Source organism: Molothrus ater, chromosome 20, assembly GCF_012460135.2.
Source record: "Molothrus ater isolate BHLD 08-10-18 breed brown headed cowbird chromosome 20, BPBGC_Mater_1.1, whole genome shotgun sequence".
Taxonomy (NCBI): Eukaryota; Metazoa; Chordata; class Aves; order Passeriformes; family Icteridae; genus Molothrus; species Molothrus ater.
In genome coordinates, this window is record NC_050497.2 from 9,079,222 (window position 1) to 9,095,599 (window position 16,378).

The 16,378-nt window shown below is 55.0% G+C and overlaps 1 protein-coding gene across 6 annotated transcripts in view; it reads right to left on the minus strand.

Moving 5' to 3' along the window:
• Positions 1 to 16,378, minus strand: part of GPSM1 (G protein signaling modulator 1) — a 66,922-nt gene that overhangs the window by 2,594 nt on the left and 47,950 nt on the right. For 3 of the 6 annotated variants that reach the window (XM_036393929.1, XM_036393928.1, XM_036393930.2), the window contains exon 12: positions 1,822 to 1,981. In XM_036393929.1, the coding sequence (XP_036249822.1) occupies positions 1,822 to 1,981 (160 nt within the window). Of the gene's footprint in view, positions 1 to 1,821; positions 1,982 to 6,286; positions 6,514 to 6,541; positions 6,679 to 7,229; positions 7,588 to 16,378 lie in introns of those variants that run through there. The other 3 variants (XM_036393931.2, XM_036393933.2, XM_036393932.2) reach the window with 3 other exon arrangements.

Genomic DNA, 16,378 nt, shown 5'->3' on the forward strand with positions numbered 1-16,378 from the left:
GGCAGAGCTGGCAATGGCAGGCGAGCACAGAGTTCCTGGTGGCCCCTGTGGCTGTAACAGGCACCCACAGAGTCCCAACTGCTGGGAATAATTGCAGACAGGCCATCAGCAAAGCCCAGGCCTGGCTGAGCCTCTCACCTGGCAGCACCTTCCCAGAGCCCCCAGAAATCCAGGCTGTTTGCCCAAGGAGAGGCACTGCTGAGGTGAGTCTGGCCATCATGGGCTGCAGGACCTGGTCAGCATGAGCAAAACACTAAAACACTCCTGGGCTCTGCTGCTTCTCATCCCACAGAGCAGAGCCTGGGCTGTGCTGGTGCTGGGGGTCCCAGTCCAGAGCCAGTACATTCATCTATCCACCACTGACCCTTTGGAAACACCTCTGGGCTGTGCTCCCTGGAAAGGGCCTGTTGGCTCCTGCAGCTGCTGGGTAGGGAGATGCTCCCAAACAACAGATCAGCAAGGGAAAACTCAGAAAAAACTCAGAAATCCAGCCCAAGTGGGGTTACTTTCCCTGAGCACAAAGCATTGGAGCAGAGCTCTGAGCCTCCCGACACAAGTCCTTAGAGCCCCAGCTCATGGAGCTGCAGAAACACAAGAAAATCTCAGTGCTGACGCAGGGATGAGTTTCCTCCCCTTCAGCTCACAAAGAATCCTCAAAAATAACACGTCCAAAAGGCTCAGAGCCCAAAAGAGCCGAACAAAATGTGGGGCCGCTCGTGCATTCTTTATAAAGCTCCACATTTTCAACCCCATCTCCTAAATTACACAGCTGTTACAGCCAAATGCACTTGTGTGTCAGAAATGCATCTCTTGACAAAACAATGCTCATTTCCACCTTATTTTTAGACAATAAATACCCTCTCACCTCAGAGCCAACCTGCCTTCTTACCACAGCCTGACCTCTGCTTCAGCCCCTGCCCTGGCACACGCTCCTTGTGCTGCGGCTCTGGGAGCAGCGTCAGGGGGCCCCTCTGCTGTTTGCACTTCATATTCATTTGGAAACTGATGATGAACAAATCCATCAGGTTAAATAACTGGTTTGAGCCCTCTGTGCTGGTGATTAAGCATGTGAGGGTGATCGTGCATTTTAGAGCTTCTCCCCAGCTTGGGTTAAACAAAGGCCCTGAACACTGAAAAAGCCACGAAACCCAAGTGCAAACACAGCCCTGCCTTTCCTGCCCTATTTGTCAGGCGCCTTCCTCAATTTATCCCTGTCCTTCCTAGGGCTGAGCTGTTTGCCTGAGCAGTTCCCACTGTTTATCCATCCTCCTGGCTCCTCTGTCCTCACACAGCACCTATCACCGCCGTATCCAAGAACTGTACAAAATCCAGAAGTTTTTCCTCCATGGCAACGCTATTACAAAAACTGGCAATATTTTAACTTGCCTGAGAAAGCCTGACCCGGCCCCTGCACGTCCCAGACCCCAGGTTCTCACAAAGCTCCTTCAGCAATGACCATCATCATCTTCCTCCTGGAGGTACTGGAAGAGGCACAAGTCCTGTGCCAACCTCCTTGTTCAGAATCCAAGACCTAAAGACCCACACTGAAAAAAATCCAAGTGTATTCTGCATTTCTGTCGCTAATTCACTCCCCAAACCTTAGCTCACATTCTCCAGCCTTTCCCTCGGCAACCATTTACATAAGAATGTTTTTTCCTTCCTTAAATAATGACGGAGATTGCCAAGGAACTGCTAAAGTTCAGAGAGCTGAATGAAAACATCACGGGATGCACGGCAAACCACAACAGCTGGGCACGCCGCGGGAGCAGCGTCACTCCCACAGGAGCAGGAACGGGGATTTGGGAACGCTCGGGTGCTCACACAGCCGCTCTCCCAGGGCAGGGACCCGCGTGGCCGCTCCCTCCGCAGCCTCGGCCGGGCACTCCTCCAGCGGGCAGCGCTGATCATCCATCCGGTTGCTCTGGAACTTGCTCAACAGGTCAAAGAAGCATTCCTCGTCCGAAGGGGTCCGGTTGATTTTCTGGGAAGAGAGAGGAGAGTCAGAGTCAGAGCACCCTGAACAAATCCCTGAGTCTCAGGAACAGCCGTGCCCTCTCTGCTGTGTGCAGGGCTGGCTCCTGGCTGGAGCCTGCTGGGGTCTCTGCTCCTCTGATCCCAGAGGCTCCAGGCACTGCCACAGCCCAAATCCGTGCATGGATGAGCCTCGTGCAGCTGCTGTCACTGCAGAGCAGCCAGAGGAACCTGGAGGCTGAATGGGAAAGAGGGAAAAGGAGACAGAATTTACCCTGGCACTGCTCCAAGGGGAGCTCCTGGGCTGGACAGGGCTGGGTCAGAGCAGGACAAGGGGAGCCGTGCAGCCACCCTGGCTGAAATGCTGCCCTGTGCCCAGGGCTCAGCCCAAGCTCAGGGATTGCTTTTTCCACCAGCTAAATCCAACCTTTCCAGGCCACTGCCCCTCACACCCCAACACTTCCCTCGGTGCCTGTTTCCTCAGCACAGCACTTGTAGCAGTCACCCAGCTGAAAATGCCACAAAATTACAGATTTTCAGGACAACAGCCCTTGCACAAGAGCCCCAAATGAGCACCTTGCACTAGACAGGGATATATTTAAGTTGTGCTGCAGGAGGCTGGCGTTGGAGGCAGCCTCTCCAAGCCACTGCCAGCAGGGAGAGGGGCTGTGTGTCCTGATCTGGAGCAGACAGAGCAGCAGGAACCACAGATCCTTCCAAAGAGTCACTTGGAATAGGAAATAAAATTAGCCAGTGATTAGAGGGGCTTGATCTGATCTGCCAGGCTTGGGGATATTCCCTACACACTGAGCTGGTCCCACCAGTTGCTGGGAAAAAAGCCACAACAGAAAGCAACCAAAACCTCTTAGAACTGGGTCTGAGCTTTTTTCTAGCCAGAGGTCAATCAGAGGCACTGGGCCCTTCCTGAGGGGCTGCACATTCCACCAGCAAGATGGAGAGGGCAGAGCCAGACTTTACAGTAGAGCAAGGGATTCCCTGGGCTGCTGGTGAAACAAATTCCCTCTCCCAGCTCTGCTGGTGGCCACTCTGGGCAGCCTGGGAGCCCTCCCAATCCCACCACAAACAAAGCTGCTCCCACCAGAGCTCTTCCCCATGGAAGGGGCAGGCAAAGCCCTTCAGGGGAGCTCTGCAGTGGGGAGAGACTTGTGCTGACAGGGTTAAAGCCACAAGTTGGATTGGGTAGATGAAGGAAAACAATTTTCCTGTATGCTAAGCGAAGCAGATGAGATGCACTCAGCTTCTATTTAGGGCAGCGTCAAAATTAGCAGCAGGCCAGAGAGGAACATTGGCAATGTGGGAGCTGATCAGGGAGGGGAAAAACCCCTCTCACCTCCTGCCTGCCACGTGCTGATCTAATGGAGCCACAGCCCCAGTGGACCCTCTGAACCACCAACAGTTGCACCTCAGAAATCAAAGCAGGCTTGGGCTTGAACTGAGGGTGAACTTCATCTCTCACAGCTCTGCTGTGCTGGGTTGTGTGACCCAAATTTCAGGGTAGAGGAGGAAACCTGTTCATTCACACCGAGCCTCCCTCCTGCTGTTCCACGACTGCATGGAGTAAAGCAGAGCAGTCCTGCTCCAGGGGGAAGCTCCAGCTTGCAGGAGCAGCCTGGCAGTGCATGGCAGAGCCCCCAGCTCAGAGCTCCCCTCCACAGATCCCCCCACAGCACCTCCTGCAGACCCTGCAGTTTGGGGATCCTGCTCCCAATGCACCTGGCAGAGCAAAGGATGCTCTGAATGAGTAGGAAGAGCAGCCAGAGCACGGAGGTGTGGGGCAGGGCTGGCTGTGTGCCTGGTACCTCCAGTGGCACCCGAGGGGCAGCACGTCAGTGCCCATGGGCCATGTTAGTGCTGACAGGGCTGTGCCAGCCCCAGGGCACCAGGCTCCCTCCAGCCAAACCCTGCCCCAGGCCTGAACCTCTCTAATTAAAATGCCCAAATGTGACAAGGCAGGGAGCTCTGAGCTCCTTCCCTGCCAGGCTGCTCCCAGCCCCGAGGCAGGAGCTGGGAGGGCAGATGGAGCTGTGATCCCACCCTGGGGCTCTCCATCTGCTCCGAGCTGTGCTCACCCAGGGCTTGGCACAGCCAGGGTCAGGAGGCTTCCCGAGAGCCAGGGCATCCCTCGTGGGGCTGAGCAATGCCCTGCCACAGCACAGACACACAGCCACATCCCCAAATGCTCCTGGGCACCAGCCTCAGGGTCCAGCCCTCAAACCACTTCTCACCTCGTGGCCGGTGTCCCTGTCTGGCCTCATCCCCCATCCTCTGCCTCCAGCGCTGCAACTGCCCAAATTCTGCCAACTGTCACCTTCCTGTGGCAGCCAGACTGTCACAAGGAGTAAAACCAATGGTGCAGAGGGACCCGGGGGCTGCTGGCACTGCAGAGATCACCCCAGGGCAGATCTGGCTGCAAACACACTTGTCCTTGGCACGGGCACAGAGACACTCCCACCTCTGCCCACACAGGGACAAGGACAAGTGTGGAGCCTCTGCTCCTGCTCCCTGACCTCGGGCAGGACAGGGATGGCACCATCCCAGGCAGGTTGGGGTCCCACTCGTGGGGGTCAGAGCTTTGTTCACATTTTCTGAGAGTAGCAGGGAGCAGGACTCCCTCTCCTCACACAGGTCACTGGAAAGCATCCAGGCTTTTGCACACATTCCCTTGCTGGAGGAACAGGCTGTTGAACCTGCCTGGGTGGATTCAGGATGTGTAAAACCACAGCCGAGGTGTTGGAAAGGCAGCAAAAAGCAGCTGCAGAGTGTGACAGGAGCCTGCTCTGCCTCTGTCCCCTCTCCCTGCAGGCTGGGACCACCAGCTCCCTCAGGAGCCCCAAGCCAAGGTCATCACACCCCGTGGAGAAGCACAAATCCACCCATTTTCCTTTCTGATAAATTCTCACACCACATTAACACCTGTCACAGTTTTGGGGTGAGACGGTCCTGGGCTGCCCAGCTCTGCCCCAGAGGTGCAGGACATGGAGCAGCATCTCCTGTGGAAATCCCTCAGTCTGAGCACTCCAGATGTGCAGGTGAAGCCAAGGCTGGAGCCATCCCAGGCGAGGCAAAACAAAGTCAGAACTGACTCCTGAGCCTCACCCCCCCTTGGCCATTTTCACTGGGATTCAGGAAAGCCATCCAACAAAGGCAGAAAGCCTCCCTGCAAGAGCTAAACCACCTCCCAGCTCCCAACACCTGAAGGCACAGCCCAAAAATGCCCTGCAGGGCTCCCACCTTGGACCCGCTGCCCACCCGTGACCCTGCAGAGAACACGTTCCCACTGCCAGTGCTGGGATCAGCACCTGTCCCAATCTCTCTGAGCCACGCAGACCCCCAGCCAGCCCAGCTGTGCCCCCACCACACCAACATCTGCTGCCAGAGATCCTTCAACCCAACACTGGTGGTGGCTTCTCCCACAGCTTCCTGCTGCCCCCACAGCAGCTCGGGATGCAGCTCTGCCCACAGCGCCGCTCAGCCCCACCAAAGCCTGTCAGATCTGCTCTGGGACAGTGCCCCAGAGGTCCCCAAGGACCACAAAAGTATTTCTGTGCTGGTCAGGTCATGGCACATCCCTCAGCGACTCCATGGTCACCCAAACACGGGTGGGACATCCCCTTTGAAGGGAGCTTCGCCCACCAAACCAAACCAAACCACAGACACCCAAGAGCCACCCAAAGGGCCAAACCTTGTCCCTCTGTCAGACCAGCTTCTCTCACAGCTGGTGTCCCCAGGGCACTGACCTGCCTTTGGTTCCCCTCCTCTCCTCCAGGCTCAGCTTCTTGCAGCCCTGACCCAGTGCAGGATGGAGCCGTCAGGTTCGAGGGCTGCTCACTCCGGCTTTGTCCAGCCCTCCCTGGGACAGCTGGTTGGGATTTGCAGATCCCAGAGGTGGATGGACCCTGGTGGGTCTGGTACAGCAGATCCAGCTCAGGAGCTGCTCCCTGAAGGTGCCTGTTGAGTGCCCAGGTCAGGGACGAGCGAGGAGGGTTCAGCATTTGTCACTGTCCCCCGCTCGGAGCGCGCTGCCTCGGCATTCAAACGTGGCCACCACAATTCCACCTTATCTCAGGAGGACACAGCCTGGAGATGAAGTGACCTGACCATGTCCCACAGTAACAGAGCCAGCAAGCAGCCCCCAGGACCAAGTTCTCCCCTGTGGACAGTCCTTGGAGATCCATGCCCTTGCCCAAGCAGGCGCTTACCTGCCCTGGCAGTTCTCCATTCCCACACCTCTGTGCCCACATGCCCTGCCCTATCTGCCTCTCCCCTGTGAGCCACACATGTCACCACTCCTTACCTCTGCTCTTTTCAGGGCAGCCGACCTCAAAATCTCCAGGCAGGAGCAGGGCTGGTGCTGCTGGTGACCACCAGTGCCAGGAGCACCTCATCCAGGGCTGTCTGTCAGTCTGGCAGTCCCCTGCACTCCCCAGCTTTTCTTTATCCTGCACCACCCCACACCTCAATCCACAGAACTCACCGTGGGGGCTGCACCTCTGGCACAGCCACAGCCTCAAACCCCAAAACCATCAGGCACTGAACTTCCCAGCCTCACCTGGAGAAAGGCTCTGAGGGGGAGGTTTGCAGAGAGGCAAGCGGGGGCTGGAGGAGAGGAGTGGAAGGAAATCCCTGGCTGGAATCCACAGCCTGTTTTAAAAAGCAGGAGCTGAAATGCCTGGAGAAGCGTCCCTGTGCTCCCGAGCGGGGCTGTCCCTGTCCCAGCCACCAGCTCCCGGGCTGGAGTCCCCACTCCTCTCAGCTCAGGGCAGCAGAGCTGTAAATGCCCAGAGGCAGAGCTGTAAAATGCTCCCAGTCTGCTCAGGACAGGCAGCAGAGCTGTAAAATGCTCCCAGTCTGCTCAGGACAGGCAGCAGAGCTGTAAAACTCCTCGGTCTTTGCTCAGGACAGCGCTTCCCTTTCCGTGCCAATCCCCCGCGGGTGACAGACGGACAGACAGACAGACTCCCCGTGTGTCCCCCCGAGCACGGCCGGGCTCAGGGACCCTCCGCCCCCCCTGTGCCGTGACACACAGCCCACCGAGCAGCCTGAGCCCCACCGGCAATATTAACAATAAAAAGTTCACACCGGAGCTACCTGAAAACTTCAAACCCCCGAGCGCACACACGGCACATCCCGGCCCGAGCGAATCCTCCGTGTCTCCGCACCCACCTCCTCCTCCCGATGCTCTCATTTCAGAGGAAGACGGACACACGGACAGACAAACCCCCGTTTCCCTCACTGACCTCAGCAGGCGGCTCCGGCTCTCACATGTCCGCGGGCAGCAGCGCTGGATGCTCCGAGGCTCTGCCGGGTTTGTGCCGAGCGGGGTTTCTGTGCCGAGCGGGGTTTTTGTGCCCAGCGGGGTTTCTGTGCCGAGCAGGGTTTCTGTGCCGAGCAGGGTTTCTGTGCCCAGCGATGTGAATGAAGAGCGTCGCCGGCTGCAGGGACCCGCTGGGTGCGAGCCGAGGTTTAAAGCGACAGCCCCGCTGCCACCTCCCCCCGGAGCCCTGGCACGATGGGGAGGCTCCAGAGATCGCTCCCGGCTCCCTCACCTCGCTGCCACGATCCTCCCGTTATTAGATGATGCTCTTAAACACACAGTGCAGCTACGTGAATATTTAGCTTCCCTTCCACCTCCTCACCTCCCACCCGCCACACTCACTTCACCTTAAAAATAGATCGGGATCGATTCTCCCAAACTACATCTGCAAACACGCTCGGCTCCGCGGGCACAGGCAGCACACGCTCTGTGCACACACAGACACACTCTGATCGCTTGGATTTAAAGCACCAAAATACTGAAGGACCATTTTTAGCTCCTGATAGTCCTCCTGCTCTTCATATTATTAGATATGTGTGGTTTTTTTGTCTTACTGCAAGAGCCTAGGCTGCTCAGCCATAAGCATCTCTTGATTTAAATGTAACACTGCTCGACAGAGGGAAATTTCTAATTGCAACAGGGTTTTAAACAGGGAAAGATGGAAATGCCACACAGCAGCCAAAGAGCTGCTCTCACGTTTGTGAGATGGAATTACTGACAGAGAAATGGGGCACTGGGAGGAAAATCACTTTTCCAAAGGGGCAAAATGGGGACAGAGCCCCACTGGCACTCTCGGCTCTCTGTCCACACTTGTCCTTCATTCTCATTTTTCACTGCAAAAGTAGGAAATCACTTTAACCTGAACAGCTTTGGGGACCTGCCCATGCTGTTCCACACCAGTAAATTCATTTCCAGGAGCTATCCAGTATTTTCCAGAGAAAGATGGAATCTGTCTGGGACCTGAGATCAGGATGCCTGGCTCGGTACCTGGCCCTGACTGAAGAAGAAGAGAAAGGTGAGGGAAGGCAGGGCACAGCCACAGCTCCTGTGAGCTCAGTGCTGGTGCTGCAGCCCTGTTCCCACTGGGGCTGAGATCAGGGATCCACAGACAGAGAGGGCAACAGGAGAATGAACCAAGATGGGGACTCTGCCCCTGATCCGAAGAGCTGAGCTGCCTTTGGAGAGCTCTGAAAGAGGGAATCTGCAGCTGGAACAGGGGGAAAGGCAGAAAAGGGGGATAACAGAGGGGGAGAGGTACTTGGAACAACATGAGGAAATGACATTTTCCCTCTGAGTTTAGGATGCAGCAAAGAATAACGAGCGAGACATCTGTGATCTGCAGAGACACCACCTACCACGTCAGGCTGGAGCTCAGGAGCTGAGCGTGCCCCGGGCACACGTGTGCCCTGCACTGTGCCCAGCCCCTGGCACAGCCCATCCACACCCTGCCCGGCCCCAGGACGTGCACACGCTTCCCTCGGAGCATGAAATTATCACCCTCACTTGGACGCTTTTCAAAGATTTTTTTCCCTTTAAACAACTCGCCCACTCATCCCTATAAACGCCGGTGCTAAAAGCTGGTTCTGTTGTTAAGATTTCAAATAACTCGGGTTTTATTGTTCCAAACAAAATCAAAATAACTCACCCACGCTGCCTCCTTCCGAAATGCAGTCAGTGCTGACCTGTTGGGACCATGCCCTGCTGCCACACAGGCTCAAGCACAGGGCTGTGCCTCACTGCAGGTGACAATATCACTGCTGATTGCATTTGGAGGGAGCCCCGGGGGTGTCAGCCTCAGGTGTTACTGACACCTCTGATCTGTCTGGAAGCCACTGCCACCGTGACCAGATTGGGCCACTTTGTGCCACAGCCACACAAAAATGGGATTTTCTCTTTTTCCTCAGCTGCACAACAACCTGTCCTGAGATCACAGGCCAGTCCAGCCCTCACTGCTGAGACATGGAGGAATTACTTCTGGTTTCTCTTCTGTGTATTCACACAATCCTCTGCAGTTAATGTAGCAACTTTTCCATGTGGATTTTGACAGCATTTACCACGCCAGGCTGGGTTTCCCTGGCACTATTTAACACAAACACACCAGCCTGGATTTAGCACCTGGAGCTTGTTTTACTAACCAGAGACACAAGGTAGGAGCATTCTCACTCCAGGTCAGTCCCTGGAGAAGATGAGTGGCCAGAGAGGTCAGAATGGCCCATCAAAAACCTTAAACACCAAAACTGGGAGTGAACCTGAGCTACTGCTTGGAACAGCTCAGGCTGGAGGTGGATGACAACAAGCAGAAAGTTTTTGGGGTGTAGCTCTCACCCAGGGCTGTGGTACCTGGCTGTGCACACCAGCACACACCCAAAGCAGTAAAACACAGGGTTTTGGCTACAACTCACTGCAGTGACTGACCCTGCACCTGGAGAGGGGGGAACCAGGACCATGCTCAGCCGTGGAGTCTCAGCAGAGCAGCACTAATTTGCTAAACTGAAATAACTCCGTTGCTTGAAAGGGTATAACCCATATTCCTGGTTAATTAGCACAAGGTTAATATATAGAGCACTTTCTCTATCCACCTCCCCACTCCAAGCCCCACGGAGCAGGGCAGGTGAGCTCCTCTTCAGTGATGGAGACAATCCATGCTCCAGCTGCTCTCCCCATCCCTTGCACTCCCTGCCCCTCACATTGGAACCTCCTGACAGTTTGCTTTGAAAATGCTTTGCAAAGAAAGCGTGCACGTCTCTGGATTGCCAAAACTGTGCTGCTTCCTTGAATCAGACTTTTATTTAGACACCTACTTGCTCTGAGCACAGCGAGGTTTTCAGAAGGAGCTGAGCAGATGCAGCACCTTCCTCAGGGGTGGTGGGGATGGGGGAAGTGGAGCTGTGCACACCCATCCACATCAGCACCCATAACACATCCAGCCTGCACATAAACACCCCTGCTCAGCACACACCCAGATGTTAATTATTATTTACTCCCAGCCCAGAAACGCCTGAAGGCCGCGTTCCAGATCAAGGCTTTGTTGTGCAAGGCACCCCACAAAACACGAAATCCTGGCCCTGCTGGGGCTGCTACCTGTGGGTTTGCCACTGCAGCCATGGTCTGTCTGACCTGCTCAGGAGAGTTGAAACAGGCAAGACAAAAATCACATGCAAAGGCAGGAGCAGCTTCTCCTATCAGGCAAAAGCATCTCCTGCTCTGGTACCTGCTGCTGCAAAGGGCAGGATGGAACTACACCCTGTTTGGGGTTTGCTCCAGGGAACACTGGGATTCACGTGGCTTTAGACACAGGCAAAAAACCCTCCTGGGACTTTCCTGCAGGTCCCAGGGAGTGGCACCTCCTGCACCCAGGCACAGGCAGGGCCTGGCTCTGCTGGCTCCCAGACAGGGCTGCATTGACTGCCCTGCAACGAGCACTGCAGGGAGCTGGAACTTCCCCTGTGGCACAAACAGCACGATCCAGGCTGGAAAAGTGGGATCCATGGGATGGTTTGGGGCCTGCTCTGATCGCACATCTCCCAAGGGGAGCCTCTCCAGCCACCCCTGCACTCAGAGCCCTCACTGGGCTCAGCTCTGCCAGGGCTCCGGGGGCCACCCGGGGAAGGGGAAGGAGCCAGGGGCTCTGAAAAACCATTCTAGGGCTTTTTAGATTAATTGGTGTAAACTGCCTAGGGAGGCTTAAAAATAGCACGGCTAATGGAACATGTGGATGCTGAAGGTGAGGTGTGAGCAGAGGCCACGTTAACCTGACACAGGCTGTGCCCAGCCTGCAGCCAGTGCCCAAACCAGGGACACCTTCTGTCCAGCTGTCCAGGGACACCTTCTGTCCAGCTGGGAATTGCTGCCTGCACCTCTAATTCTGCCCCCTCAGCTGCCTTCACACCCATCTGTGGGGGACAAAGGAACCTCTCTGCTGTCACTGCAGGTTTTATCAGGAGAGCTCCAAGATACAGCCCCCAAACCCTCCTGTGATTCATGGATTCCCATCCTTCTCCTGCAGCCATGGAGGACCCTCAGCCAGCTCCCAGGCAGCCTCAGTTTCCTGCACCCTGTCCAAGTACAGATGCAAGGACAGCTCAGAGAGACCCCAAAGCCTCTGCTCGCCCCAAGGCCACCCTAAATCCAGAGGAGAGGATTGCATTGATGGGACAGGGTCTATCCTAAAGCAGTGACTTAAGGAATAACCTGTCCCCTGAGGAGGTCACTGCCTCCTTGAGCCTCCTCTTGCCCACAAGCTGCAGGGATGGAGCTGCCTGGTGCCAGGGAAGGCAGCAGGGTGGCCTCTGGGCAGGAGGCCCCACTGGCTGCTCTCTGGGGCTGATCTGCCCTCCCCAAAACTGAGCAATGACAGAAAAAACCCAAACCTGCCCCAAGGCTGTGCTGTGGTTGTGTCCTCTGGGGGAGCCTCCACTGCTCAGGAACTGAAAACAGCCACAATCAAAGATAAGGCTCAGACAGAGCTGGTCTGGTTGTACAGCCCTGTCCTCCAGTGAAACCCAGGAAACAACAGCAGCAGCATTTCCTGGGTTTCAATAGAATTCACAGAAGGAGAAACACAAGTTATTGGTACAGAAAGCATTCTTTAGGTAGCCCCAGCAAGCACAGCCAGACCATGAGCCCTGCCAGCACAGGGACCTGCTGGATCCATCCATGCCAGACCCCCCCAGCCACAGCTGGGAGCTCAGGGATGGTTGTGCAAGAAAATCAAACACAGCCCCGAGTCACCAGAGGCCCCCTTGTCATCTGGTGTCACCCCAGCTCCAGGGATTCAAGCCCAATTAGGCCTGATTTACATCCAAAGAGAACCTGGGCTATGATATTTTTTAAGCTCTTCCGCCATGTGAAGTTTAATAAATGCCAGAGGCCAGAAGTGTGAAGGTACAAGGTGCCCCAGGCACAGCAGAGACCCAAGAAAGGAATGAAAGGTTCCAGATTTTGAGGGAAATCAAACATTTGGAGGCTTATCGCTCTGGGTTTGGCTTCAATTCATCCTTTTTTCCCTGTGCTGTTCCCTTTAAAGTGACAGTTTCTAGGAAATGGTGAGTGTAACATCTCTTTTACTGTCTCATCCCACTTGATGGCTGACAGTTTGCCGGGAGAAAAGGTTGTGCAAGGAGGAAAGCAGACCTCAATTAGGGTTTCAAAGTGCCAATAACTGCAAACTCAGTTACAGTGAGTCAAGAATGGATTTGGGGAGCTTGGTTTGTCACCCCCAGCCTGGCTCATCGACCTTCAGACCTCCAGCACGAGTCTGCTGGGTGGCCTTGGACAACCAGCTCAGCTTTTACCTCCTTCCCAGGGCAGATTCCTCTGCTAAGAGGCTTTTTCCTCACAGTTCTCTAGCCCCAGAGCTGGCCTCCACATGGAGCCAGTTTAGGATGGAATATGAAGTCCCTGATGCTGAAGCAGAGAAGCACCCAGACCCTGGGTGTCCTTGGTGCCACCCCTGCAGATGCCAGGGCTTGTTCACCCTCCTGCAGGTGGCACAGCCCTGGCTCTGTGCCCTGAGTGCGGCTGAGGCACAGGCACAGGCTTGTGCAAATCCTGTCTCCCATTCCCCTCCCTGACCTCAGCCTTGGGAGGAGGGAAAACACAGAAAGAGGGAGTGCAAGAAACAGAAATATCCCAAAGAACTGGGGAGAGCAGGGACACTGATCCCTGCAGCCCAAACAGACACTGCCAACACCAGCCCTGCCCCAGGGAGCACGTGGAAGCTTCCTGCCTTCTCAGGAAGGGTCAATCCTAAATTCAATCCCTTGGATCTGCCCCTCAGGAAGGGCCATTCCTAAATTCAGTCCCTGGAATTCAATCCCTTGGATCTCCTCCTCAGGAAGGGCCATTCCTAAATTCAATCCCTGGAATTCAAATCTGGATCTGCCCCTCAGGAAGGGACCATTCCTAATTCAATCCCTAGAATTCAATCCTTGGATCTGCCCCTCAGGAAGGGCCATTCCTAAATTCAATCCCTGGAATTCAGTCCCTTGGATCTGCCCCTCAGGAAGGGCCATTCCTTAATTCAATCCCTGGAATTCAAATCTGGATCTGCCCCTCAGGAAGGGCCATTCCCAAATTCAATCCCTGGAATTCAATCCCTTGGATCTGCCTCCTCAGGAAGGACCATTCCTAAATTCAGTCCCTGGAATTCAAATCCTGGATCTGCCCCTCAGGAAGGGCCATTCCTAAATTCAATCCCTGGAATTCAAATCTTGGATCTGCCCCTCAGGAAGGGCCATTCCTAAATTCAATCCCTGGAATTCAGTCCCTTGGATCTGCCCCTCAGGAAGGACCATTCCTAAATTCAATCCCTGGAATTCAGTCCCTTGGATCTGCCCCTCAGGAAGGACCATTCCTAAATTCAATCCCTGGAATTCAATCCCTTGGATCTGCCCCTCAGGAAGGACCATTCCTTAATTCAATCCCTGGAATTCAAATCTTGGATCTGCCCCTCAGGAAGGGCCATTCCCAAATTCAATCCCTGGAATTCAAATCCTGGATCTGCCCCTCAGGAAGGGCCATTCCTAAATTCAATCCCTGGAATTCAAATCTTGGATCTGCCCCTCAGGAAGGGCCATTCCCAAGCTCCATCCCCCAGGCACGACACTCGCCTGCAGCAGAGCCAGCTCTGCCCTGCCTCCCTCTCACTCACACAGGCTCATTGGATAATTACAGAGAAAACTAAGGCAAATCCCAATTTTAATGCCATTATAAAACAGAGAGGGGGAATTCATTACCTGGCAGCTGTTCATATTCAAGGAAGAAACTGATAATTTGCCTCTGAGGCAACGAATGCAGCAGAGGCAGCAGAAGCCAGAAAACGCTGCTGCCTCCCCCCACCTTCTCCTGCAGCCACTTTTTGCAGAGCTTTTCCATCCCCACGTTTATTTCCCTGCCTCCCATGACCAAAGTCCCACAGAAGAATTGCTGTCAGGGTTCTGCAGAACTCCTGAGAGCTCTGGCTGTGTTGCAGCTCCAGATTTGGGGGAGCAGTTCTTACACCTCTCCTGGCTTGTGCAAGGAGCCCACCTGAGCCAGAGAACAGGAGATGAGAGAACCCTACAGCTCAACAGAGAGACTCAGAGAGAAAGACAGGTCAGACAATCCAAGATGACTCTGGGGAGACGCCCCTGACTGCTTCTCCCAAGAGCCCAAATCCCTGGCACAGCCTCCCCATACCTGTCAGGCTGGAGCTCTCCAGGTTTTCCTGCACATCCAGGAACCAGCACAGCCTCCCTGCCCCGAGCACTTTGGAAGGTCCCAGCAGCTGAACAGGCAGATAAAGCACTCTGAGAACAAGGCTCTGTGTTTACCTGCTCACTTCCAAGAGGACTGACACCACCACAGCAGCCTCCAGGTGTCATAGGAACAGTCTTAAATTTAGCAGCAGCTGCCTTTCCTCTCTGCCTGGCTCTGGCTTCTCCCTTCCTCTCAGAGCACGTTCACAGCAGAAAGTCTGACCAGCACTAATGGCATAATTACAGCCCTGCAGCTGAGCAAAGTGAGCTGTGGGGTGAGGGAGGGTGTGATCTGCACTGCCCCTGTGCTGTGGCATTCACACACAGGGAGAGGAAGCAGGGACCAAGCTGATGTTCAAACAGGGAGGATGCAGTGAAGGCTGCCTGCTGTAAACCCCTCATCCCAGCTCCAGAGGGAACTGGGGAAGTGCCAATCTCCCCTCAAACAGCACAAGGCAACCAGGGAAAGGAGGCAGTGGGGCCCGCAGCCCCCTAGGCTGACACATCCCTGCACCCACCCAGCCCATTCTGCAGCTCCCAGTGAAGTCACAGGGGAGGGATGGGGACACCTGACAGCCAAGAGCTGCCTGGACGAGCCCTGATTCAGCAGGGACAGGCAGAACCCTCCAGATCTGCTCCCTCTGCCAGCACCCTCAGGGCTGACCCTCGGAGCGTCAACCACGAGCGTCCTGCAACCAACAATCCCCCAATAAATCCTGAGGCAGAAAGCCACCAAAACAACTCTGGCAGCCTGCCTGTGGGGTGGGGATGTATGACCTACAAAAAAATTCCTTTCTTTTATGGCTGCCTCTCACTGTCATCATAAAAAAGGCCTTATAAAAACATTTGTCCCAGGGAATGTTTGGAGATGCAGAGTGCTTGAAAATCGTTCAGTGTCTAAATACATCAGCAGCCATCCCTGCAAGTCATCACTGCAGTCACACACAGCTCCTCTTCCCCCTGCCTATAAATGGGCCTGGCTGAGACAGGCTGGGGGACAGCTCTGGAGGGTGAGGAGCCACTGCCTGGAAGGGGAGAGTCCTGAGGACCAGGAATTTCCAGAGCACAGATCCAGACAGGGGTGGGTTTGATCCTTACCTTGCTCCATGGGTTTAGTTCCAGCTGCTGGACCTTGACACAATAAATTGGTTTGGCCCTTGAGCTCTGGCTGATGCTCAGTGCCATTGACCTCAAACACAGCCCCAGAACTGGGGCAGGTCCCCAGGAAGTCTTTTCCAGAACACACAGCCCCTTTCCTCCATGGGCCCTCTCCATTCTGCACAGAGGAGGGTGAGGGACACAATCTCTGAGATTTCTGAAGTGTTAGAAAAATCCCATCCTTCCAGTAACCTTCTAATAACCGCCTAAAAAACATCTGCTACCGAGTCAAACCCAAGCTGGAGCATTCTGACCTTCAGCACAGTGGAGAGAGGGGTTAAATTTATGAGCAAGCCTTTGATGTCTGCAAGTTTCATGTAGTACAAAACCCCTGCTTTGATGTTCCTTTGAAAAGAGAGGGAACTCGGAAAGGTGTGCACTGCACGAGTCCCAGGGAGGGATTTGGAGGGACTTGGATCTGGCTGCCCACAGCCACAGGGACAGAGCTTTAATGCAGCCACTCCTGCTCAGGGCTCTGCAGCACCAGAGCAAAAACGTGACCAAAAGCACCTCACCCTCATCATCTTCTCCCACCCCAAATCCTCCTCAGGGCACTGACAGCCCTGAGCATCCCCAGGGGAGCTGCACACCTGGGCTCCAGGTGAACAGGGCCTGTCCTTGCTCATCCCCACACCCTGCAGGGCTGCTCCTTCTCCTGCAAGTGCCACCAGCCATG